General features: G+C 36.5%; 1 protein-coding gene across 1 annotated transcript; it reads right to left on the bottom strand.

Moving 5' to 3' along the window:
• LOC134431896 (solute carrier organic anion transporter family member 4C1-like) lies at nucleotides 1-26,585 on the bottom strand. The gene is made up of 13 exons (XM_063180170.1): nucleotides 26,351-26,585; nucleotides 21,442-21,705; nucleotides 17,519-17,713; nucleotides 14,831-14,927; nucleotides 13,820-13,941; nucleotides 12,834-12,949; nucleotides 12,409-12,553; nucleotides 10,364-10,559; nucleotides 7,038-7,191; nucleotides 5,315-5,502; nucleotides 3,698-3,762; nucleotides 1,801-1,938; nucleotides 1-266 (listed from the first exon to the last, which is right to left on the bottom strand). Exons 1-13 carry the CDS (start codon nucleotides 26,583-26,585, stop codon nucleotides 142-144), a joined length of 2,040 nt encoding a protein of 679 aa, XP_063036240.1. The 3' UTR covers nucleotides 1-141.
• Nucleotides 26,586-26,788: the final 203 nt, after the last annotated feature.

Here is a 26,788-nt window from a genome sequence, read left to right as displayed (position 1 = left end):
ATTCAAAATATTTCAAGTTCTTCAATGCTGAATATGATCTTTTATATTTAGGCAATGGTGTACAAGAACTTTGGTACAAGTGTTGTAATAATGCTTATATTTTTACAGTTTTCTTTCAAAAGTCCCTGATTTGCTCATAATTCATGTGTGTACAGCAGATATCTTTTCTGAAGTCTTTTGTTGCAGGGCTTTAGTTAATGGTGGAGGCTTGTAGAAATACACTGCCATGATCACAAAGATGATTGTGACGATTTTGCAAGCAGCACCTGAATGAAAGAACAGGAGAGTTTTTATCACACTCACTTGCAGTAGCAGAGGCAGTGTTTCACTCATTTATAAAGCTTCATATGGTGAGTTACATACACCCTGTAAGACTGAAATTCACAGCCTTCATTTAAACATACTCTACATGAATGACAAAGGGCAGATAAAGACAGTCATACAGCTGAATTCAGACCACTCACCTGCCTGCCAATTTTTGCTTTGCTCCTGGTATTTCTTCATCCCATTCTAGCCTGAAGTGCAAATCTTTCTTATTTCTTGTTTCAGTACTGTAATTTGTTATATCAATATTCTCTTTTCCAGAAACTAAAGCTTCCCACATAGAATATCTCTTAAGTATTCTCTGGTCAGATGTCTTAGAAGGCTATAGAAAGGTGTTTGCACAACTTGGAAGGCCAAGGAGAAGGGCAAAACCAGAGGGATTGTATTTGATCACAAATATGCCTTGAGATCCTTATCCTCAAGTTGTGACTGCTGCTTTTTCAGTTTCAGGATTAGACATCAGTACTTCAGCTCACACACTGTAAATATCACGGTTGCTAGAAGACAGGACATCACCACTTAATCTCATGCAAGCTTAACCTACACCCTCTCTCCCACTGGCATATATACCACACGTTTGAAGGGAACAAATTGTTAAACAAGTCAGGATTTTTTTCTGACAAGTGTTCAGACATATTTTCAAGAACTTTATATAAAGTTACAGAAAAGAACTGAGATACAAAAAGAGAAAGAAAGCTCCCCAGACCTTAACTACCAACACGCAACCCAGATAATCACAGAATGATGTGAGTTGGAAGGGAATCTAAAGTCTGTCCAACTCTTGTGCTGGGGGCAGGCACACCTTCCACTAGATCAGATTGCTCAAGGCTCCACACCTTGAATACTTCCAGGCACGGGGCATCTATAACTTGTCTGTGAAACCTGTTCCGATGCCTCTCAGTGAACAGTTTCTTCCTAATATTTAACCAAAACCTACCCTCTGAGTTTCAGTCCACTACCCCTTGTTCCATCACTATTCTCTCTTATAGAGTCCTTCTCCATTTATCTTTCTTGTAGGCTCCCCTTCAGATACTGAAAGGCCTCAATAAGGTCAGCTTGGAGACTTCACTTTCCCAGGCTGAACCAACCCAATTCTCTCAGCCTTTTCTTTATAGGAGAGGTGCTCCATCCCTCTCATCATCTTCACATCCCTGTTCATGCTCACTGCCCTGAAGACAGACTGAAGTGTGAGCCAGTCCCTTAAAAATCTAGTAAATAAGTATGACAATGAAGCAAGATCAAAGACCAAAACTATTTTGTGTAATTTTTAAAGGAGTTTTTAAAGTAATATTTAGGGTTTACTTACTGTGATGTTTCTCCTTCCGCAATATTTTGCTGATCATTTATGAAAGTAAGTTAAAAAACACTGCTGCCAAAAATAAAAAGTGTAAGGTTTTATATCAAAATAATCCCCATCTAGCGGACAAGGTCAGTATATATATTATCTAGTATATGTATTTAATATAAAAGACTTACTTATGCCCATGAGCAAATAAGCCATTCTTTCATTGTCATATACCCAGCAAGCTCCTTTAGTTTCACATTCATCAATATCCCACAGAGTACAACTGTTGTCTATAGCAGCACCAAACAAAACTGGTCCAGGAATAGAACCTAAAAAACATAGCAACACATTAGAATGTTTGAGTTACTTGACATACTAGTTTTCATGCATACAGTGAAATGCTAAGCTGGTGGGGAAGATAAAATGGGAGAACCAGACACTAAATGTAACAATTTTAATCAAAGTCATAGGCTTCATATTACACAGTAAGTCCGCACCTAGCAATGCTCTCAGTTAACAGGTAGGATGCAGAGAGTTAATTCATTATACACTTGGTTAAGCAAGAAATTTATTCAAAGACTTGAGCTTCTTAACTTCCTCTGTATTCACTGGAAAAAAAAATTAAAATCAATGGTGAAAAAACTAATCAAGAAATCAGGAATGTAACTGAAAGGAAAAAAGTTCCTTTCTTCTGACCATACACACCACCCTGTTCCAAATTATGAGAACTAAAATATAATTATGTTAAATGTTCAGTTACACATTTCTCCCTATTCCTCATATGTAGCAAAGCTTCCAGTAAAAATTTCACCAAAAAAAAAAAAGCACTGTTTAAAATTATTCTTGTACAGATTTTATTAACTCCATGTGATTTTTGTGTGTTATAATGCACAAGTGTATTGCATCCAAGTACAGCCAATTTTAGAATAAACACACACCAGGTACATCACTGCATGTCTACCCAACTACCCAAGGCCTAAACTCTCCTAGAGCTAACCAAATAGCCATGGCCCTCACTAGATCTTCAGCTTAAAACCCCTGTGCAATTCTTAAAGCCTACAGCAAAAAAAGGTCCTGGTAAGTAACTCTGGTACTGCCTTCTTCAGCCATAGTACAAGCAGTGCAAAAAGTTCTATCGCTCCACAGTGAAGTCAGGAGATCGATATCTAGCATAAATATCTGAACTCTGAGTTAAGTCAATCAGAGGGACCCTTATACAACACTGATCACAGACTTCCAGCTTATTTCTACCTGTGGGGATGTTTGTTTTATTACACTTTATCAGCAGAATAACTTATATTAATCACAGTTTGAATACAGCAAGGCAGAAATCATTACTGCGAGTGTTAGATATGTAATCTGAAAGGAGAGGGAATGGCTACAGTACTAAATATTGGCATGAAAGTCCAATCAGCAACTGTGTCTTGTCCCAGTCTTGAATTAAATATACCATTCTTAAACTGTCTACTACTAAAACAAGAATTTTCATTATGCCTGAGAAAATTCAAATGCTTGTGGACCAGAAAATACATATGCTTACCTTTGTTTTACTTAAAAAGATTCATCTGTCCTACTGAAATGCTGGAGATGCTTAGATATGGAATTAAAGTATTATACTTCCCACATTATACTCTGTAAATAATTATGCACAATTATCTATCTTAAGAAATGCTGAAGTTAGTAAAAGACATTTTAAAGGAAGAAGAAGAGGAAAGGCTCCACATATTCATTTTTCTTTTAAACTTCTGGATTTCAGATGTTACATGAAACTGTTTTCATCAGTTCTTCTTATCTCAGTTTTCAGAATAGGCCTTCTTCTGGGGAAAATAGCACCAGGCGTGTTTTACTTGAAAGAATGGCAGTTACCTCTATGTGGCTTGTGCTTGTAAGAGTGAGAAAGGCTAAAGAGAGCATGAATGCCCTATTAACAATGAATTTGAATCCAGATGTAACCTTACAAGTGTATTCCATAAGCCAATGACAGACTGCTTCAAGCGCCCCTGAAAGTTTTTTAAGGCATTATTTTAAAGTTGAGAACAAAAATGTCAAATAAATAGATTACTCAATGTTTCAACAAGAAAGTCATACCCAGTATTCGCAGAAACAGTAACTTTACTCCAAGAGCAAATGAACGCTGTTTATCTGGTACACATCTGTAAACAAGATTTGCAGTTTAAGACAGAGTAAACAATTTCTACTTCTCTGCTGTGTGAATATGCTTTCTCTATATACTCTTTTAACCTGTTAAATGCTGAAGGGTTTATAAATCCAGTGTGCAGAACAAGTAACCCAACTATTTAAAATGGTGTTTAGATAAAAGACTGAAAAAACACCAGTAGCCCATCAAGAAATTTTAGATTTAACTAGTTTAACAAAATAGTATAAATAAAAAGGAAGCTTGCTATCAGCGTCCTGATATAAACATTTTTTCCATAGAATAACCAAGGAAATTAAAATAGTGTTAGGATGCAATCCAGAGCTACTATACATAAAGAAGTAACTGTTGGATTCTATTATTTATAAAGGCACTTAAGAGAAGGAGAATGAGTTCCGCATCATGCAGTAGATTTTTTCTAGCAGTAGAACACTGTCATGAATATATGAATTTATGTTTGAAATTGCACAACAAAGGCTTACAGAAAAGACATTGGAATATACTGTAAAATTTACTGACATTTTAGCTATTTAAATTAGTCTTTGAAAATTAATCTACTTACAGTCCTTTTTTTCATAAAAAACTGTTCCACTATTTCAGCTGAATTATATAAGGATTCAAATATCCAAATGTTACTGCTTAGAATTGCTGAAATAAAACTATGTCAGCTCAAATTTGAAGATAATGCAGAACTTTATGCTATTCTGCCTCCACACTAATGACAAGCTGTTAATTCCAGATTTACACCAAACCTGGACACGAGGCTATTACAAAGCACTGTTGGTAGGATGTTACTGATTTCCTCAGCCTCTCGCCAAAGGGCATCTAGCCACATCCTCACAAAGCAACATGCTATTGCATCATGGTTATCTTTTCTCTGGAAGTATTAGAACTACAAGTCAAACTTGTAGTTTGACTTCAACAAACACAAAAGAGCTCTGAATTCAGAATGAGAAGCACATTTTAAAAATAAAAACAAACAAAAACTATATTTCATGCATATAAGCTTCAGCAATTTGGAAGATGGCAAAACCACTGGTTAACTCACTATCACATTTTATATTAGTGACCACCATACATACAAAATCAGTATCATGGGAAATAGTCTACAGTTCTTGACAGAATACAATTTTTCAAGCTAGAACTCTGAACTGAGACAGGAATCTAAGGTAGAAAATAGAAGACTAATTGTTATTTTGTCCTTTTCCTGACACAATTTGAAATGCCTACACTATCAACAGGCTAGACAAATATTTTCTTGATCAAAGCACAAAGCACATTTATTCCTTTTTGCTTCAACTAAAACAGTCAAGAGTGCTCAAAATTCATAAAATGGACTTTGATGCATGCTAGAGAAATTTTTTAAAAATAATTTCAAAACTCATCTACTAACAAGAGTGAACAATGGTATGACTATGCTCTGTTTAAAGTACTGCTTGCTTACTACATAACCTTGTTAAAATACTGCATTGCAAAGCAAAAGAACTAAGTATTTCACTGACAGTAGTTTTCAAAACAATGTCACCTTTCTTGCAGACCAAAAAATGTACCTGAGAATGGCCACGGTTGTTGGAGTAGTAGCCATAAATGTAAAAACAACAGTAAAAAAGAAGAAGACCAGGAATAAAGGTAAAAGTTTGCATTTTGTTGGGCATTTCCCAGGAACAGCTTCATAGAGAAAGTCTTCTGAACCATTTCTTCTTTTTGATTTCCCAATACAGGAACAGTTGTGGTATGTCTACGAATAATTTATAAGACAAAATTTAGCTCCCAGAAAGTCACAAAATGACACCTTTTGGTAAATTTTCATTACATTTGCATCACAGAAGACAAGAATAAACATTGACCTTACTATATGGGAAACAGTTAATTTCCTGATGAGCACATGAAAATAAGATTAATTTTTAAAACTGGCTCACCAGAATTTGACTGATCCACCTCACCTGAGCAAAAGGAATTTTTGGATTTTTGACCTAAAAAGACAGTGACAGCCTCCATTTTGTATGCTTTGTAAGCTTTTAGCTACACTCATAAAAAAGTTGCAGAGGTTAGAGGCAAACCATATGCAGAGAGGCAAGCACTACACTTCAGACTTTAACAGGAAAGAACAGAAGCAATATAGTACCACTTCTATATGCAGGTGAACAAATGGAATATGCTCTTTATCTAAACTCACAGAGTTTGTTTTCAAAGAAAAATATAACATGTCAACAAAGTGTGAAATTTTGACTGCAAGAAGTAGTTACTCTCCTACATTTTCTTATGGATAATATCTTCTCTCATTTTCCAATATAAAAGTATAAAGGCCTTTCCTGGGTCAGCTTGCTTTTTGGATCTCTCTATACTGCTCCCACATCCCTTCTCAAGAGTCTATTGTACTAGAAGAGAAAGCCCCTCAGTTCCAGGAAGGCTTGATAATAACCTAGGCACTTTCACAGCTTACCGTTCCTGCATCAGGCGCTACTAAGATTCAAGTTTTCAAAACTCACGGAAGCAGGTTGTCATGTATATGTATATGTATACAATAAACACTGCATTTTGCTTAAAGATCTAGATAAGAACTGCAGGTTCTTCAGAACCTCAAGACAATTGCTGAGTTTTCCAATTGTCAATTCTATTTAAAGTACATTTAGATTTAACTTATTTTCAGCATTAGGAAGTCTGGTAGATGTACACTTGGAGAATGGCATCACACAAATGAGAAACACTGTGGCTAACCAGTAAACCCTTACAACAAAAGAACGCCCAGAGGTGGGAAAGACTGTTGTGCCCAGAAAACTCACAGAACAACACAGGCTGTGAATGACCAGAAATGTTGCAAAGAAAGCTATATAGAAAACAAACAGCTGTGCCACTTCAGTGACTCAAAAGAGATGTAAATGCTTCTGAGTTCATTAAGAGAGTGGAAACATTTTCCTAAGTTAGTCTGACCAGCATGAACATGGGTGGTGAAGGGAAGGGAGTGTAGTTCCAACACACAGTATAAAAAGCTAGACAACTACCAGCAACATTTCAGAGAGTAATGGGCTTGACCTGGCTTCAACCCATGAATACCTTCCCAATAACTGGGGAGGCCCAGCACTGTGCAGTGAACATGTTAAGAGATCAGCAGTGGGAGTCACACTGGTACCGTAAATGAACTGTGTATTGTAATTGCTGGATTTTGTTAAATACAACCTATATTTGGTATTGTAGGAAGGACATCTTGAAATACAGTGCATTTTACAGGAAACCAGAACAAACCATATCAGCTATCTTCATTGCATAAAGTACCTTTTTCATGTTGTTTAAAAGATATGAGGCACAACCCGCAAAACAGGGAGAAAAGTACTGGACTTCATCACTGCCACAAACTGGGTAGTATACGGAGCGCAAACACCGGCAGTTTGCATTGCATGGTGCTGTTAAGTTATACAGAGTGCCTGTTCTGAAAAGCAGAAGTTAATAGGCTTTTAAAAAAGCAACAGGAAAACAGAAGATATGTAAACAAGTAAAGCAATATTTATAGCATAATAAATTTTAAAATACTCTATTCATGTTACTTATGCACTTAGTTGTTTAAAAATAAGCATAGTAGTTAGAGCTCTGGATTTTCCATTTATTATACACCTAGGGTTTTTTATGCTGTTATTCTATCCAAAGATTATTCCTCCAATTTCCACTTAAAAAAAGAGATTAGAAAATTCTGCATCTCAGTCCAACTCTTATATCATCCTCCCCCTCCCACTTAGGTATTTGAATTTCTTCCATTTATAATTTCAAGAAAAAAATACAAGATTAAAACCAGTATTTGGAGTTGTTTATTCTACTGATCATACTCCAACATTCTTCCCCTTTTTTGATTTGAGTCCAGTTGCAAAGCCACCTTATTTTTACTATTTCTAACACTGCCATGGAGACATCTAAATTGTATGAGCACAAAGACAACTGTACACTTTAAATGCAGAGTGCAATGACACCCTGAAGGACCTTAAAGATTTCCTCTGGCTGTTTAAGGAATAACTAATAACAGAGTTTACTTTAACTCTTGCACACTATATTTACTTTCAATTTACTTCTAATACAGGTAATCGTACTGTTTTATTTGAAGTAGTCCCACTGTACTATTAGCATGAAAGATCACATTGGTTTGTGTGAGGACTGTCCTAAGGCATAACCAGAGAGAATAAAAACATCCTTTGATTTTCAAATTGTAGTTCATTAATAAGTAAAGAATTTTCACAGCTTAAAAGTTCAGTCAGCTAAACCCAAGTTCTGGCACTGCCACTAGAATTTAAATATTGTACTGTAAAATTAAAGTTCCACATTAATTATCTAAAGGTATGTTTATTTGTGAGAATTTGAGATTACAAAAAAATAGTAATAGAAGAAATAGTTTATGTAGGAATTAACTTACATACAGTCAGACTTCAAATGGAATATAAGGGACATCATAACTACATATAAAATCCATTTTGTTGTAATTCAGCAGAACTCCACTAAATTAATTTGTGCTTTAAGCCTAAGCAAACTAACTTCAATTCTTCTAAGTACAAAGAATGAACTACATTGCACCATAAGCAAATTCACTAATCAGATTTGTACATTCAGTGCCTTCCTAGCCTGAGAGGCATGCAAAGCCTAGAAATATTTAATCAATTTGGTGGCATTTGTCCTGTTTACATGTGCAGTGTCTCTTTCCCTGACCTCCAAAGAGGGAATGAACACTTAGTTATACCCAGTCAGAGAAAAATAAAACAAAAAAGATACTCCTGGCTTTTCTAAAAAATCTAGCTGATGAGACCATCAATTGCTCATTAAAAAACTCTATAGGAGTTTTTAATCAAGAGACCCAGAGACACGTGGAAATAAAATACAGAACAGAACAGAAATAGTTCACTGCATTTCTGTTCCTTCAAGTCTTAAGGGAAGCACTGGGCAATAGAATTTGGCAAAAGCAATTCCCTGAAGTGCCTGTTGGACAAAATTATGTTAGTTCTGCTGATAGCCTATTTAGTAATAAATAGTGTTACTAAAAGTAAGATGCTGTTTTCATTAACACAAACAAGTGATCCTGTACTCATATAATTCTGAGACAAAACCTGCAAAAGCTTCTCTCACCTTTCTGAGTTATTTTTCAATAAGAAGATAATGCTTGCCATGAAGGATTTCTTTAAATTCTTGACAAAAATCTACATCAAATTCTAAGTCAACTCTCAGAGTAGTCTCACAACTTATTCATTCAGAAGCATTTGTTCAGTAGCATGAAGGCATAAAACTTGTCTGTTCTTGTACAAGTTTACACATTTATTATTTTTTTTAAATTTCTGCTTTAAAACAGCTACTGCTTTTAAAACATATTTTATTTCTGTATGGGAAACAGTTTAAGAACTGGCACTGTATTAATGCCACTAACTATTCTGATGCACACATCCAGTAAAGTATAAGCCAACCAGTAATACTGCATAAGGTAGAAATGAGCCATTTCTTATAATGGATACCAAGAGAAGAGATATATTTCAGGACTGGTTAACTTCCAACTTAGTTAACTTGCTGTAGCTAAGTAGCCTTTAGCAATTGTTAAGCTACTGATAAAGTTACACAAAACTGTAAAATACAAGTTAGTGGTATTTAACTTAGGATGAAAATCAGTTCAGCTGTAACTTTTATCTGCTGCCTGTTACCATAGGACCTGATATAAAAATACAGGTAATTTCATATACCATTTTCTATACTGTATCTTCAGTATTTTATTGATGACTACAGATTCTTTCACTAAATATGTAATTATAACCTTGCTGTAGCCAAAATCTGAATTATGATTCACAGTTCTCAGTTGTCTAAGTCATCTGTCGCAAAGCCATATTTTAGTCATCCAATTTCAACACTGGCCTTTAAATATGCTGCCAATTTATATAACAAGTTGTAAAGATGAAATCAGAATGAGTCATAACTTGGGCCTTTTTGGGCTTCAAGGTTTTTTATTTTCTTTCAGTCACCAGTGTATGGAACTTTGTTGATTCATTTTGCATACTTTTGCATACCAGTAAATTTCTACTTTCCACCAACTTGCATGGGCATTTGAGGCTACAAAACCAATTTCCTCCCCAACCCATTTCCCCTGTTTTCATGGTACACATCATGCTAATGTGTCAGCAAACTGCACCACTCCTCTTCCCCATCTCATTTAGCTTCAAGTGTCTCTTTATGCACTGGAGAAGAACTATGAGATTATGCTTTGATACAAGATAGCAGTATCTAGCCTTTGCGTAAAATGGGGGATTTGGGAAAACAATAAAAAGGTATTGGTAAGTTATTTGTCAACTTACACAGCATACAATTGACACCTATGATTTTTTTAGATGGCATCTATCAATTCCTAAGTACCAGACTACTTGAATTATCTTGCACAGCCCCATCTAGCTCTTTGACAGATCTTCAAACAGCTGCTGTTGCCTCTGTTAATTTATGATGGGATAACTGACCACTTGAGAGCAGACTTCTGGAATAGCTAGTTGCCTTCCTTCTGCTTTTAAATACTGCTGGTGTGTACTATTTGAAACTATGGCAATTGAATAAATATTAATATGAAAGCCAAGAGTGCATTAAAATATATTTACCCATTATATGTTTCAGAGACACCTGCAAAAGGCTCATTCCCACATTTAGCAAATAAAAACACTGTGTTTAATATTAAGGCCACTGTACAGGTGACTATCATGAACTTGATTATGCTTTTCAAATCCATTTTGCGCTTGGAAACCAAGACACCACTTATGACTTGGCCTAGTGCTGCTCCTGGAATTAGTACAAGTCCTAGAGGAAAACAAGACAAGGAGCAGTTACATAAAAGTACAAGACTTAACTGTGACGCAATTTTATGCTAAGAAAAACAAACATCAAAACAGTTACCTGCAAAAAGCAGTCCATGTGATATTGCTTTCAAACCATACTACCAGAATCTAACTACATGAGCAATTTATTGTACTGTTACATCACCTTTAGCCTTTCCAGAGCTTTAACTGGAAAGTATAATTTATAGTTGTCCAAAACCCAACTTCAATACAGCCAAACTAGATGACTTAGGAGCACTATGGGGTGGGAATCTCTGAACACCAGTAGGTGTCTCCACGAAAACAGAAAATCCTGTTTCATTCTTTCAGTGGTTTTTTGACATGTCCATGTTCTTTCTTATACATCTGTTATGAACTTGTTAATAAAAGAACATAAACTCTGTTATACAAGAAACATAAGATGCAAGAAGACATCTACTGAAAGATTTAAAGAAGTCTAGATCAGTGGGTCAGATTTGCTGTCATAGTCTATATAGTCTACCATGATTTATCCTCTTTGCACTCCAGATAAATAACTGAGCATTTTTATATGGCTAATGTATAATACAACACAGAACTCAGTATAACTTACACCAACCTGAGACAGCTAACTTTACAAACAGTTCAAGTACAGTGACAAAACTGCCCAGGCCACAGACCTGGGAATTCCACAAACCACAGTCAATGACAGTTTAAATAGTTTCCACAATCATTGGTAATGCTTAGACTAATTAGTTCAGTTCAGGTACGGCCAGCTTTCAACATTACTGTAGGCATTTCTTTAAAGCTGTACATTTAATTGGCACTCTCAATATTTTCAACTCAAAGACATTCAATCAAGGTCTATGGACAAAAAATGCAACACAGCTTTTCACTTCACTCCTAGTCTTTGATTAACAACTGAGCATATATTCCAATGTGTTTTTATGTAAAATTACAGATTATTTGTTTTGATGCAATGATACTATCTAATATTGCCCAGAGAAGTAATTTAGGAAGTCTTTCCCAAACACATTTCTGTTGGAAAAAGAGCAGCTCAACTACCACAGTTACAGTGCAGCACTCTACAGCTCAGCAAGACACTTTCTATGAATATTAAATCTGCATATTGCAAGCATCTGTTTGCATTATGGACATTTCTGACTTGATCTGGTTGCTATTCTTCAGAATTAATTATGTCAATAACGTGAGTCTACTGAGCACAGCTCTTCCATCTGATGTTTTCTGTTCCTCCAATACTCAGTTTTTCATAGAAGCTCTCTCCTGTTCTACATATAACTTCTGCATATCAGATAAAAACAGGTGACAGTAACCCAACTACAGCAGAGCCAGTTATATAACAGACTTACTACATATTCTGATCAGTCATTTTATTGCAAACTCATTGTAATGTCAGTGTGGAATTAAAGAAGAGAAAGGCAAAATCAACTTCTTATTTGTGATAAGCACTGCTTTTTTTCCCGAGTTGCCCTTCATCTTGATTGTTTTAGTTGGGACTAAGATACTACTGCTCCTTCAGGCAATTTCAAATACAGGAAAATTAAATGTTTTTCACCAAGAATAAGAAAGGAATAAACTACTAGTAAACTAAAAGTTTCATCAGCACTGAAAATCCTCAGTCTACTCTGAATACGTAGAGTACTTAAGTAATACCAGAATATTTAAGGGCAGGCAAGAATAACAAAAATACTGCTCTGATTACTGCATTCCACCTAAGTACATTCACAAACATCTCAAACAAAAAAGATACCCATATAATCTTCCACCTCTAATGTTAATGAAGTGTTCAACACAATATATATATAAGATTTAAAATTAAAAAGCCATATTACCTCCAATAGTTGCTGAAAAACTTGACGACTTTCCAAACTGATTTTCTATAAACTTAGGTAGAAATGTGGCAAATCCAGTGGCAACTAAAGCTTCTGAGGAGCTGGCTACTATTAGACTCATGAGCACTGGATTCCTCAAGAGTATCTATGGGGAGAAATTATCATAACACTCTGGAAATTATTTAATTTTGGTACCAACTAAAGTCATTATATTTTAAAAGGAGATCCTCTGAAATGGAACTTCAGTAATATGCCTTTCTAACAATCTCAGGCATCAACAAAACGAATGTGCATTAAGTTATCAGTAATATTGAAGTTTTCTCTTTCACAACACAATAAGCCATTTCTATAGGCCTCTAACATCTGGAAAATAATTTCATTTCTCAGAATATATTCAGTTTTAGCAAATTTGAATTTTTTCTTACCAGGAGAGCCATAGGAAAGTCTTTAAAACTTTGTCCAATATCGTTGGTCTGAATCTGTACTTGACCTCCATCATCATGAGTTTCAGGGATTTTTTCAGACTGAATTTTTGCAGTTCCTACAAATAGTCATATTTATCAACAATGAAAACACTGAATACCTGCACTCTTAGACAATGTGAACCACAAAAACTTTTGTTTCCTTTAGTTGGGAAAGTGCTTTCAGATATTACAGGTCTTCTTGCCTGTTTTATTGGCACAGATTTTTAAAGAGATCAATACTGTATTGTTGAACAAAGATGTTTGTTGAAAGCATTGTACTTTCATTAGACGTTGGAAGGTCTTGGCTGCAAGAAGATATTATCAGGGACATCCTAAAAACTTCAGAGTATGCTGAAGCCCCTTTTTTTCTAAATCATCCTCACATTCTCCATTTCCTACTTTATTTTTTCTTTTTCTCCTCCATCATTTTTCTCCTTCAATATTACCATAGTAAGTCCCTTTGGATGCTCATGGAATTTCTTCACTGTTCTTGCTGGGTAACACAGAAGCTTTAAATACAGTCTTGGGTGCTTAGCTACAAGCACCTTTCAAACTTTGACCACCAGTCTCCACACTTAGGTATTTGTTTCCAGTCCAGTTCATCATTACAGAGAATCACAGAATCACGGGCTGATTTGAAAGGGGACCTTAAAGATCATCTATTCCCAACCCCCTGGCCATGGACAAGACCACCATACACGACATCCTCCCTCTAGCTGATTCACCTTGTTTTAAAGGCTGCATATTGGAGGGGGAAACAAAAAAAAAAAAAAAAAAAAAAAACAAAAAACCACAAAACCAAACAAACAAATTTGTCCTCAGATTTTAGTCAAAGACAGTTAACTGAGAAACAAAATCAAACAGGAAACATTCGGTTCAGTACTCTACAACCCAAAAATATGAACAAATGTCTCTTTCAAAGTAGCCAAGCATTGCTAAACCTTTACCTGGTAGGTGCTTTGGAAAGCATGAAAAAGGTATTATAAGAAACCAAACTGGAAAAAAGCATGCAAGAAATCCTATCCACCATGCTCCAAGCCAACGTGGGTCATCTTGATCCATCTTTGTACTGGAAAAGTAATTCAGAAAAAGCAGGTTTACCTTTCTAAATTTCACATTTTAGTGAGTTGGAATATTTCTTTTTAATACATTTTAAAACAAAGCCTTTTAATATTGCTATTTTCCTTAGTTTTATATTAAATTTATTGTTTGCTTGTTTAAACCACCTTCACTGGGCAATTATAAAAATACTGAATTCTACCAAATGTAGCCTTCAACTCATTAGTTAATGTCATTCCAATTTAAAGACTATTCTATGGCCCTGATTTCAAGATTCTGAGGCATTATGAAGGTACTGGGAATGCTGGATTTAGAAAGATTCCTCAATCAATGAGTTATACCAAAACCAATTCAGAAGTTCAGAATGCCATTGCATCAATCTGAAGGCTCTAAAACACAGGAAACAAAAGTGTAAATGAAGCTGCTGATTTAACTATTAGTACAATTTATAACACTTCTTTAAAAAATGGACGATTATTCAACACAAAGATTTTCTAGCAAGCTCTTCTCTAGGAGTTAGGAATCCTAATCCTAATACTCCAGCTCAAGGAAACAGTTCCACAAGACATCAGTAGATGAAGGTTTAACCCCGAATATACAACTAAGCAAAAGGAAAAGCATTTTTTGCTACTGAGGTTTAGAATAGCTAATATTTAAATGCTAGAACTAACTATTTGCACTACAGAGAAACTTCCACACACAATGAAGTCACTACTCACTCTAGGAAGTAACTCACTAGCATGAAGCCTTTTCAAGTGCAACTTGTTTCAAGTTAATGAAGCTTTTGAAAACACAGTATTTTCTGAAAAATTTTCTCCTCACAGGAAGAAAAGCTGAATATTTTAGTAAAAAATATTAGAAAAAGAAAATAGGAAGCAATAAACTAAGTTGTATCTTGCCTTTTTGGGATCTGGATATCAATATAAACTTGAAGCAGCTGCCCTCCTAAGACATAGCCAATAGCAGGACCCAGCAGAGACATGGCATAGCCAACTCCTAAAAGAGAAAATACATCAAGTTCATGATAACTTCTTTATTTTTTTAAGCTTTCTTTTAGTAACATTTTAAAGTCAACTTCAGACCAAAGGGTTTCTGTAAGTCAACCTGTTCTTTTACTGTCACTATAGTTGTAGCACCTAGAAGACAAAATCTATAATTAACCCTCTACAAAGAAATTTGCAGCTCTCAAAAGCTTCAGGTTCAGCAAAAGGCTGATTGCACCTTTAAGCATTATTAGATTGCTTTTTTCCCCATTTTGTGCCTACATTTAAAAAATAACTAGTGAAAAAAATAGTGAAATTATGAACATTGGTTGTTAACTGTATTAACTACAATCTTTAAGAGCTTTCTTATTTCTATTTTTCAATCTTAAGTTGTTTTCTAGATTTTCTAAAACAAGAAGACAGTTACATAAAGTGTGTGACTAGAGTAATATCTGCCTTAAAATACAAAGCCAAGGCTCTTAACAGCTCCTGGCAGTTTTAAAGAAAAAAACTCAAGCAACAAAAACAAACACCCTAACTCCCTCCCCCTAAAAAAGAAACCACTAACCTGCAAAGCTGCAGGTGTAACCATACCCTACAAAAGAGTATAAGACTTTTTTGATGTCACAATAGCATTCCTGGCCTATCAGACACATTTCTGGCAGGCAGTTTAGCACTCACTGACAGCAGGAATACTGTGTCTGCAAATTAAGGTTTCCAATTAATAGCAACTAGATCCATCTTTAATTAGTAAACATGCATTCCTATCATTTCCCCAGGTTGAATAATCTGGATTTCTCATTTGTTTCTGAAGTGCATGGATCACAAGTACTTAATTTTCCTCTAGTTAGTAAGAGGAAATGATGGGGGAGCCAGGAGGGTGACAGGGGTGCAAGAGGACAAAGCAATGCAGAATGTGACAGTCAGGTAAGTAAAATTAAATACTGAGTAGATATATCCCAGGTTTTCCTATATTTCAGAAACAGTGACATAGTCACAGGAACTTTCTAAGTTAAGTTCATATTCATCCCAGAGAACTTCAAACTGAGCTTACAAAGTGCCTATTTTCTCCCACACACTCAATTTAAATACATTTGGAATTGTTTAGCTTTAGTTGTAGATGTACCAGTCCTCATGAACCTGCACCCAATATAGAGGATAAAGAAAATACCAACTTGTAAGTTGCAGGCTTACAGCAAAAGGTGCTGGCAGCTATTTACGGACCATTTTAGGGGTGGGTTCTGGGATTATTATGCTTTTGTTTTGTGGGTTTTTTTGGGGCTTTGTTATTTTTTCTGCACTGCATAAGCCTTCTTGTAAAAGGTAAAGCAACACAATATACTTAAATACTAACACATTGCATGAAGCAAGGAAAATAATCAAGGCTTAGTTACCTACCCACTCACTTGCATTCCAGTTTTGTTATATCAGGCATAATACACTGCTCTTCTGAAGTCAACTCAGTTGCCTGAAGACTGTGCATGAATTAGTTTTTTGTATTGATCTTTTTCTAAAAGTATAAACACTGACACCGTTCTCCTGAGTTTTCATGTCACTTCTTGTTTCCCCATTTATGCAGACAACCCTAATTCTGCTCTATTTATTTCACTGGATTCAGGGGAGGAAGAAAAAATGCAATATCATCCCTCTCAAAATAAAGAAACAGCAAAAACAAAACTTGTCTTTTTCATCTCAGAGTTGTCATAGGCACCTATCCTGTTTGTTGGCATCAAATGAAGTAACTTGCCTCGGAAAACTGTGAAAAATTTGCATGCAAACAGATAATTATTTCAATTTTGCCCCTTAAAATATTGTTCTAGTCTGAATACAGTCCTGGAACCTGAGATGTTTTGACTTCCTCCTGCAAGTAAGAAGTATAGATAATATGTTTTGAACCAGATTACATATGAGGTAGGGGAAATAAATATCTTCATACCCATAGAAAACACACTTAGACTGCAATGAACTTGGCAATAAAATGGCATATAACCTAGAGAATGGTGACTGAAAAAGATTAAAAACCTTTGCTAAGTATTACTACTCCTTAGCTTTTAAACACTCCCAGTGAGGCAATCTCTGTACTTCCAGCCAAGTGCCAAATTTGTATGTGGCTAGAGAACGGGATTGATCAGATGAGACACACCAGTGTTTATGCACTGAGTGGATATGCAATGAGTGGACAGCCTACTATGAGAAGGTAAGTAAATTAAATTATTAAAGGATATAATATGATCTTGCTACTGACCTGACTGATACTTTTTATTCACAGGTGTTGAAAAATACTGTGTAAGTTTTTTGCAACAACTTATTCTATCATTTACAGACAAGCTACATGAACCATTTAACAATTTTCAGTTACTGACATGAAAAGGTAACACAAGGGTGCTCAAAGAAGCTTTACCATGCTCTATAAAATGAAAATTGATAAGACTTGGTACTTAGAGCAGATTAGTATCTAAATTGCATTGTAACTGATGCAGAAATACTTCATGCACATAAGTAATAATCACAAAATTTTTAAATTAGACGAATTCATAAAAATACTTAAAATGCATTGCAGTCTATAATCTATGCAGACAGTGTTCTATAAAGTTTTAAATTTACCTATGTAAAGGGAAGACTTGTGTTTTGGGACACTATCATCAATAAAAGATGTCCCCAAAGTATACAGAGGAGTTCCTCCAACTCCCAGCAGCAGCTGTCCGAGGATGAAGACGTACAGATAGTTGCGAAGTGGAGAGCTTGTGCTGGCACTGCAAGTGGCATTAGCAAAGGTGGTTTCTGCAGTTTGACATGTATCTGAAAAACAGAGACAGCAAGACTTTATAACTCTGTTACCTAACTCACAGTCCAACTTGAAGAATAATCTGTACTAAAAGCTAAACTACAATGAATGCTGTTATGCCAGGCTCCTATTTTAATTTTCACACCTGTTAATATATCCAATATTGCAGTGCCAAGCCTTCTGTGATATCATATCCCCCAAAAGATTTATTAGCAGGGCTTGGGTTTTTTTTCCTCTCTATGAAGAAACAGGATTGAAATAGCCTTATGAATACGCTTTGGCAACAGGAATCAAATGGCCCTATAAATATGCTTTGGCTTACTGAAAGTATTATTGACCAGAAATTATTGTATGAAAAAAACCAAACAACCAACCACCTGTCAAATGGTCATTCCAAAGGTTATGAGTACTTCCATGTAACAGACACTTCATTGTGTGCCTGCACCTTATAACAGTTCTGAGGAGAACTAACAACTCCCACTCTTAGATGACAGAGCAGCCTGCACAACCTGAGGAAATCTGCCTGACAGAAAGTGAAGTCATTAGCAAAGATAATCCTTCTTTACATTCAGTCTTTTTAAAGTGTTCACCTATGAAAACCTTAAAAACCTACACCGCTCTCTCAGAACACACACTGCTATGCCTCTAAAAGGAGAAGTTAACGTAAAACCTCTGCATTTATGCACACACACAAAAAGAAAGCAGTGGTACAGCAGCATAAGGCTGTGTCTGCTGGTGTAATATTTGGCACTACAAGGAGGGAAGAGAAAAGAGGAACTGAAAACAGGTAGTACCGTGTTGTCCTCTCCTTTCTCTTGCTATCATTGCACTCTTGGTAGCAGAATACCAAGAGACAAGATGTAGGAGAAACATTTCCATGGTTCTCCTCATAAGAGCATAAAACCCTAAGAAGGAGGATAAACCCATTCATTTGGTAGTAATGAGCCCCACTAAACAAATATATGAAAATGTCATCCAGATCAGATAAGTAAACTAATTCACACTATTTCACTACAAAATTATTACAGCCTTTATTTTTCTTAGATCCTTTTACATCCTTTTACACATAGAAGAGCCAAGATCAATCCACACTATGGTCTCACAAAACAAAGCTTAAGAAAGTGCTAGCCATGCACCAGGTATTTAAAGAAAACTTATCTAAATCATTACTTCCTCTAGCAGACATAGGCGATACAGTGCCATTGCACAGAAACAGGTCAACATGTGGGATAAGAAAACCTCACATCAAAAGGAAGAGTCTTTAAAGTTTTCCTTCCTTTCAACTTAGGAACTATCCTGAGTACGCTTGTCCCAATGTTTGACTGTCTTCACAATGAAGTTATTTTCCTTGTGTCAAGTGAGAAACTAGGATTCTCATTTGCTGCCACAGACATATTGAAACATGTTTAATTTTTAAAATAAAATCCGAGACTGAAGTTTAAAGGTACACTCCTTATAATATTTGTGGTTCTCACAGTCCTCCGTGCTAATTAACCAAGTTAAATTGATCCTGTAAAGGCAGCAGGGGGAGCCCTTGACTGCACATACCACAGCCAGCTGAGGCACCAGCAGCCCATGCAACCTGGAAATTTACCAGAACAAACAGCTGGTTGTACCTGGGTTACAAATTTGAGTCTAAAACCTTTCTGGAAAATAGAAAACACATTTTACGGTGTCTTAAAAAAACGCAAAACCCCAACAAACCAAAAAAAACCAACTCCGCCGCTCCACCCCCTCCCTCCAAAAAAACACAATTCCAAAGAAACAAAACCCAACCCCAAACAATAATTGGCAGACAACTGATTAGCAGATCTTTCAATATGAAATGGATTAGACTATTTCTAGGAAGTAGTATTATGATAAATAAATTGGCCTTATAAGGCCTGTTCAGAAAAAATTCAGTGGTGGATTTTAATACAAGCATAAAATACAAGCTTAATTAAAAAAAAAAAAAATTAGGATCTCTATAAGCAAAATAACTAAAAGGAACACTTTTGGGGTGTGGTGCTATTAAATCCTGCAACTAATTGTATCGCTAAAATGTTTCATCAACCGCAGAACTAGTTAAACCAGACAACACATAAACCTGTGCTGTGGTTCACTTGACAGTTAAGAGATGCTGTTGCACTGCACCTGAAGATTTATTTTGACTGCCCCAGTGCTGACATTCCCTGCACTCTCAGTCATTTATTTTTGATAGTGTTTTGTTTAAGTTAGCTTAAGATCTGGAATGTGTTCACCACCAGCACAGCATAGGCACCTGCATTACAACAGTCCAAACAGCAGGCAAGCTGTCACCTGACAGTGCTATGGTGAAGAAACACATGCCAATTCAAAAATTCCCCACTCCTTTTAAGTTTCAAAACTCCATGGGGAACATGTACCTAATAAAGCTATCAATATATACAGCCATCTTCAATGCTTCAATGATGGATGTTGGATAAAACAGTAACATGCTCCTTGGAATTTCAACTAAAATTGTTTGAAAGGGGGAAAATCCGTTGGAATAACTGGTAATGTACTCTCTCACACTGTCAGTATCTTGTTCCAAATGAAAAAAAAAATGAAACTTTATGTATTATGTATTAAATTCAGCTTCCCCTTCATCAAAGTGCAGTAGAAAGGTGAATACTGAAACCAGAATTACAGGGCAATGGGACTGTAACAGAGCCAGGACCCTTTTGTCCTTCTCCCAAGAGCTAACAAGTAATTATCTGCTCACAGCCCCCAAAACAGTAAAGATGTTTTCTTCTGACCTTGTTCAGTTAACTTCCATTTCAGATCCTCATTAATTAGATAGGAAAAAATAGCTTGCCCAACTTTTTAGACTAACAAGTAGACAGCTCATAGAAGGGGACAAAATGATTACTACTGAAGATATCAATTTGAGGATCAACAACCTTTCATCATGTTTCTTCATAGCTACTGATTTTTTTTTTAGTGAGCACTCTAATATGTTTAGTCACTGAAGGCATTATTTTGATTAAAGACTGCAATAACAAGACAATCCTAAAAGATTAAGTCATCCTGCTTTAAACATATCTGAACATTTCTGTATTATAGGTGTGCCACTAAATTGAAATACAAATAGTTGGCATTAATCACACTGTGCTAAGTCTTGTTTTGTGAACAAAGTTTAAGAACTGAGGGATAGCTACACCCATGACTTAAGTACTGCTTTGTTCAGTACAGTTCAGTACTGCTTGTTCCCTCTCTATTTCAAGTAAATCTTTAAGTTAAAATCAACATCTTTTAAAAGAACTTAGAAAAACTTGTTAATGAATTAATCAACATGCCTTTAATAGTTCAAAACCACAAAGAAATGCAAGCACTAGTCACCTTCAGGTAAGATGGCAAGATTAACAGCTTTAACATTTCCCCTACCTTGCTAACCCAGCTTGATTCCATCTCCTAAGAGATGCCACATAATTTTTTTCTTTAGTGAATTTTAATTGCATTCATCAGGGCAAGAAAAAAAAGCATTTTATTCAAATGTTGCTTAATAGCAAGAACCGATATTGACACTCATATTCCTTCTGGAAAAATAAAGTTCACTGTGCAGAGAGGCAGCTCTTGAACTTCCAGATTTCAAAGAATCAATTTTCAGTTACAGATAGCACCCTGTTTTAGGACATTGAGAGAGATCAACTATGTTGTAAGGAGTTGAAAATAAGGAGTTGCACCAAGTTAATGCAGAGATTTAAATTTTTTAGTTTAACTTTCAAAACAACTGTAAGCTTACCTTCAATTTTACTTCCATACTGGTATTTTCCACTGCTGAAGTGTGGTAAGGAAAATACAAGTGAGCCCAGTCCTAACATAAATGCTGAGAAACCAAGCCATCGTGGTTTGTGCCCTCTTTCTCCCAAGTAAGATACAAACAGTGACAGTAAACAAAAAGCAATATCATAGCTTGCAGAGATTAAACCAGTGAGGGAACTGTTCAACTCGTAACGCTTCTCAATTGTTGAAATACTAATGTTAATCAGGCCATTTACCACAATACCTACAAAAATAAAAAAAGGAGATAATTAGTCAAAGATACTTTAACTCAATAGAGTTGCAGAGCTAACTTTATATATATTTATACAAGGCTGCTTTATAAGGTATTTACTAGCTATAAGATACAGGTACATAGTAGGTAATACAGTGCCAGCTTAGCCAGTCAAATTGTACAGGACCTATGTATTTGTCTGAAGCACAGCTTTCAAACAGAATGCTTTATGGTGTCACAAGACACTTTAAAAATTAAAGGTATTTTAGTCAAAGTTATAACTTGCATTAGAATACATGCTATGGCTGAAGCAAGTTCAGGACATAGTTTTCTACTTACTGCAAACACCCAACTTCCCTGCCACCACAAAGGGAAGATAAAAGAAGGTGAACAAACATGAATCCTCCATAATATAAAAAAGTGTAAAGCTATTCAATAATTCTTTGCAACTGTGTCAGAGCAACTGAGGTGATTTACTTCAACTAAGCAAAGAAGGTTTACCCCTTGAATCTGTAACTTCCCTGAAGTTACAAAACAACCTGGAAAGAAATCACTGCACAAGCTGCCCTACCAAAACACAGATGAACTGCAAAAAAATTAACCAAAAGTACAACTAAGCTTTTGCACACAATTGCCAGTGCATGCTTAAACACACTATGTCCATTTTTACACAAGCACTGTTTGTAGACTAACTTAAATCTTCTACACTGCTTCACATTGTGTTTCTGTGAAAAAAACTAGGTAGTTAAACTTTGGTAAGTTTGGTTTCAGCAATCCCAAAATAGGATTCAGTTACAAGATAAACAGTTGTAACTATAACACTGTCAGATAACTTTATTATAGTCTAATTAAATTGTACCTATAATAAAAGAGATACCTGAAAAAATAGTTGTGCAGTCTTAGAGTCAGAAGTACAAACACGTTTGAGTTCTGTAACCTTACAGATGACTGATGAGGATCTTCCCTGACACAGGCCCTTCAGTTACTTTAAAATTAAAACATGCTTTTCTATTGTCTATCTAAGAAAAGAATACAAGACTAGTGACAGAAATGTGTTTAAGTTAGTTTTCAACAAGCTTTGCACCATCCATAAGTACAACTACTTGAGCTAAGTTTCAACATTTCATTAGAGCATTTTATTTAAAAAATTACTCCGAATAAACCAGCCATTTTCTAATAGCCAAACGTCAGCTTTCTATATGGAAACAACTCTTCACACAATCTTAGTTCCAATACCCTACTATGGCCTCTTTATTAAGGCTGACAATTTCACCCGTTAGTTTAGTCATCACACTTAAACTCATTTGGGATTGACACAACTATACAGGTGTCCTTCCAGTGCCATTAGTTATACATCCAGTAACTTTATTTTCCTCTTAAGAAGCATTAACCAAATAACAATACCAGCATGAAGGAATGAACAAACAAGTTTTTCCCACCTGCCAGAACTTCAACACTTACTAAGGCTTTAAAACACTTGAGTGAAGGTGTGCTACACAGCAAGTGGATTACAGAGCTAGAAGGCATTGTCTTTCACAGGTATTTTAAGTTACTACCTTTAATTTACATTCTAAAACTCATAAAGCCTTCCATTTAATTATACTGGATAATTAGACTTCATCTGTAAAAAAGCAGATGTGATGAATGGCAGCATAACTTCTCCAATTACATCATCCAGTGATTAATCACTAAAGTCTCTTCAAGAAAGACAGAATCTGACTGATAGTAGTTTGATCAGAAAAACAAATTCTGTAAGGACATCCCAACACCTAAAACTGTAGTATAGAAATTACCAACCAAAACCTTGTTGTCCTGCCACATCTGTTAGGGATTTAGGTAGAGTGTGTACTGACACAAAATCCAGATTAATTGTACACCAACTTTATTTGCTATCACAAAACACAAGAGTATTCTTTTTCTTCATCCATTCAACAAAAAACACGTGTTTTGCAGTTGTCATAAGAATGGTGGCTTTAACAACACATAAAAGTAACAATTAAAAATGCCTTGGTAAAAGTACCAGGTCTCATCAGCCTATAAAATCTTACTGATATACAAAGATTTTAGATATATGAGACTGAACAGTCTTAAACTGTGCTTCAGTTTTTTTATTTACTAAAAATCATTAACAACATGAGAAATAAACAGTCCTTCTTGTACTCAAAATAGTGAGATAATCTCTGCCTTGTTTTCTACTACAGCTATGAATTGCAGCATATCCAGTTAATGTATTACTAGATGCAATCATACATTTCGGCAACTCTAAGTGCCATAGAGAAAGCAGGTATTAGTCATGTAAAAAAATTCTAGGCAAACAAGTGTTTTGTGCTCTGGAAATACAAGTTTCACATGTACTTGAAACAGAAATGGCAAGAAATTAGAGTTAAGTTCCACCTGAAATCTTCTGAGAAGCTGCAATACAGCATATCAGGTGCTAATGACAACAATCTATTTTTGAGAGCAGCTAGAAAATAAGCTGACAAATACATGCTTTCAGTTAGATTCACAACATACCAGGTCACTACAGATAATCATCCACTATGTTCTCTCATTTAGAAAGACTAGGACAACAACTTACATTCAGCGAAAGTGTGTTATGGATTACTTCATTAACCTTCAATGCATTAGGAAACATCTTTTCTAGAGGCACATTAGGCAAGTTTAATAGATACATCTTATCTTCCTCAGTGATGGTTTCTGTAATTTGGAGGGTAGACCCAAACTAGAGTACAGTGTTAGGTCACATAACTTCAAAATCCTAGGTGTGTTTTGTGTGCTTTTATCTAAACTCTGAAGCTGCAAGACCTGAATATTTTCACAAAGTTTCACACACAAGCCTGAATTTCTTATTGATGAACCTAGTTTTACACATCTCAAAAGGAATTGCAGCTAGTCTTCAGCACCCAGTTTCCTTTATGTTTCAAGCAAAGGAAAGATTCTTGTCAGAAAATCCAGGTAACACATCAGGAATGTCACAAGATCTGTAATAGCCATGCCTACACCTGCTTCCAAAACAAAAATTATTCAATTTCTATCCTTTAAGGCCTTAAACCTGAACTACATTCATTAGGTGCCTGGCATACATATAGCATTAAATAACCAAAGCAATATTTGGACAAGTGGCACAAGCAACACAAATAACCTCCTAAGGGGACAGAGATTCTTATAATACAAGTTGTTTTTACAGTTGGAAACCTATCCAGTCTACAACCAAGATTTTAAAGTATGCTGAGTTTGTTATTCAGCTCAACAATCAGATCAGAACAGAAGGACTGATTTTAAGAAATTGAGACACATTAGAAATATTCAAGACACTATATTTAGTTTTAACAATCTTTTCAGCATCATATTAAGGCATTTTTAATTGCCCATCCCTATTCTTATGCCACCCAAAAAAATTTAGCATGACCTTCCAAAGTCAAGCAAGAAACAACAGGCTTATCCCAAAACTTTCTAAATACTTCTTTTCTAAAACTAAACCTATATGCTAAGACAAGATCAGAATCTGAAGGGGATTAAACCAGAAAAAGTTCTCAGAAACACATACTAAGGCACTACTTCATGCAAGGAATCTCCAAGCATTACAAGGAGCGTTGTAATCTTCTAGGTTTTAAGCAGAGTCTCCAATTCTCTTCTCCTCATACCATTCCAGCTGCCTCAGTGTGGTTCCCCATGGAATGGAGCCATCCAAATAATGCATTTCTTTGGTACAGGCTGCTCTCTCCTCTAACATCAAATATCCAAATATTCCCCTCCATGCCTCTGTAGAAATCCCTTTATGAGTAACAACAAGGAGCTTCAAAGCAAATTGTCCAGGAAATACCCTTTTCTTTCCTAGCTAGTCAAATAAAGTTGAAAGGTTATGAATATAGACCCAGTCGTTCCCTTTGGCAGACATGCATCCAAGTTCCACAAATCTCATTTTCTAATTTTTTTACAGTAATTCTTCTCCTCCCCTCAGTGAGCATTTCTACTTTCTAAGTCTAAGGCTTGCTAAGGCCCTAACCAATGATTACAGGAAACCAAAAGTATGGACAAGAATCTCTGAAGCTGAAAAACAGGAATTTAGGCCAAGGCTAAACTTCAGGTTACTCCCAAGGTCAACTTAAATCATTAGTTAAGTTTTAAGAAGATGGCTGCACTGTGATTCACAGAACAAAATCACATTTTTTTGCTGTTTTCAAATTTACCTGAAGTCCTACACAACCAGGCCAGGATTCAATTCAATTAGCAAGCAGGTAAGAAAGTAGTGGGGTGCTACAATTTTATATTGGTGTTTTAATCCCTAGATTTTAAGCCTCTGCCTGTGTGTGCACATGAAGAGCTATTTCCCTGTGGGCAGTGGGGATGCAGCACTGACAAGTGCGTGAAGCAAAGAGCCTGGACTTCGTGGTCAATAAAGTACGTGCGAAAAGAGGAAAAGGACAAACGGAATGAAGTACAAGGAATACTGTGGAACGTCCCCATCCTGGGCACAGAAGAAGGTATACTTTCGTCCCTTAGTCAAACCATTACCGTCAGTGTTCAGCCACAGCACTAGACGAACCCACCACCCATGACCAGTCCTTCGCCGCCCTCCCCAGCTCAGGCTCCCGCCCGGCTCCCCCAGCCCCGGGAAGGGGAACAGCGTGTGCCCTGGGCAGCAGGGACAGGTTACCTTGGAAGACGGCCAACAGGCTATAAGCAGCCAAGTACCCCTTGGCATTGTTGCAGAACTGCAGAGCTCTGGGGGCGCAGGGACCCCACCCGCAGGGCCCCTCCTCGGGGTAAGGGCCAGGCCCGGCGGGGGCCGCGCCGCCGGCGCCTGCCCCGGCGGGGCCCGCGTGGTACTGCTGGCCGAAGTCGGAGGAGGGTGTGTCGAACGCCGCGTTCTCGATACCACCGCCCTTCATGGCGCCCAAAAAAGCTGTTGCCAGCCACGGTTGCAACCGGCACCCGAGCCCAACGCTCTGCTAAATACCCCGACGGCGGCCCAGCTCCGTCGTGCATACGGCGGTGCCTCCGCCGCCCCGCCCCGGCCCGCCTCGCTCCTGCCCCGCCTCGCTCCTGCCCCCACTCCTGCCCCGCGGCCAACCCTGCAGAGACTTTTCCCCGC

The sequence above is a fragment of the Melospiza melodia genome, chromosome Z (assembly GCF_035770615.1).
Source record: "Melospiza melodia melodia isolate bMelMel2 chromosome Z, bMelMel2.pri, whole genome shotgun sequence".
In the NCBI taxonomy this organism is placed as follows: domain Eukaryota; kingdom Metazoa; phylum Chordata; class Aves; order Passeriformes; family Passerellidae; genus Melospiza; species Melospiza melodia.
Note: the sequence above shows the minus strand (reverse complement) of the source record. Positions and strands in the feature narration are given on the sequence as shown.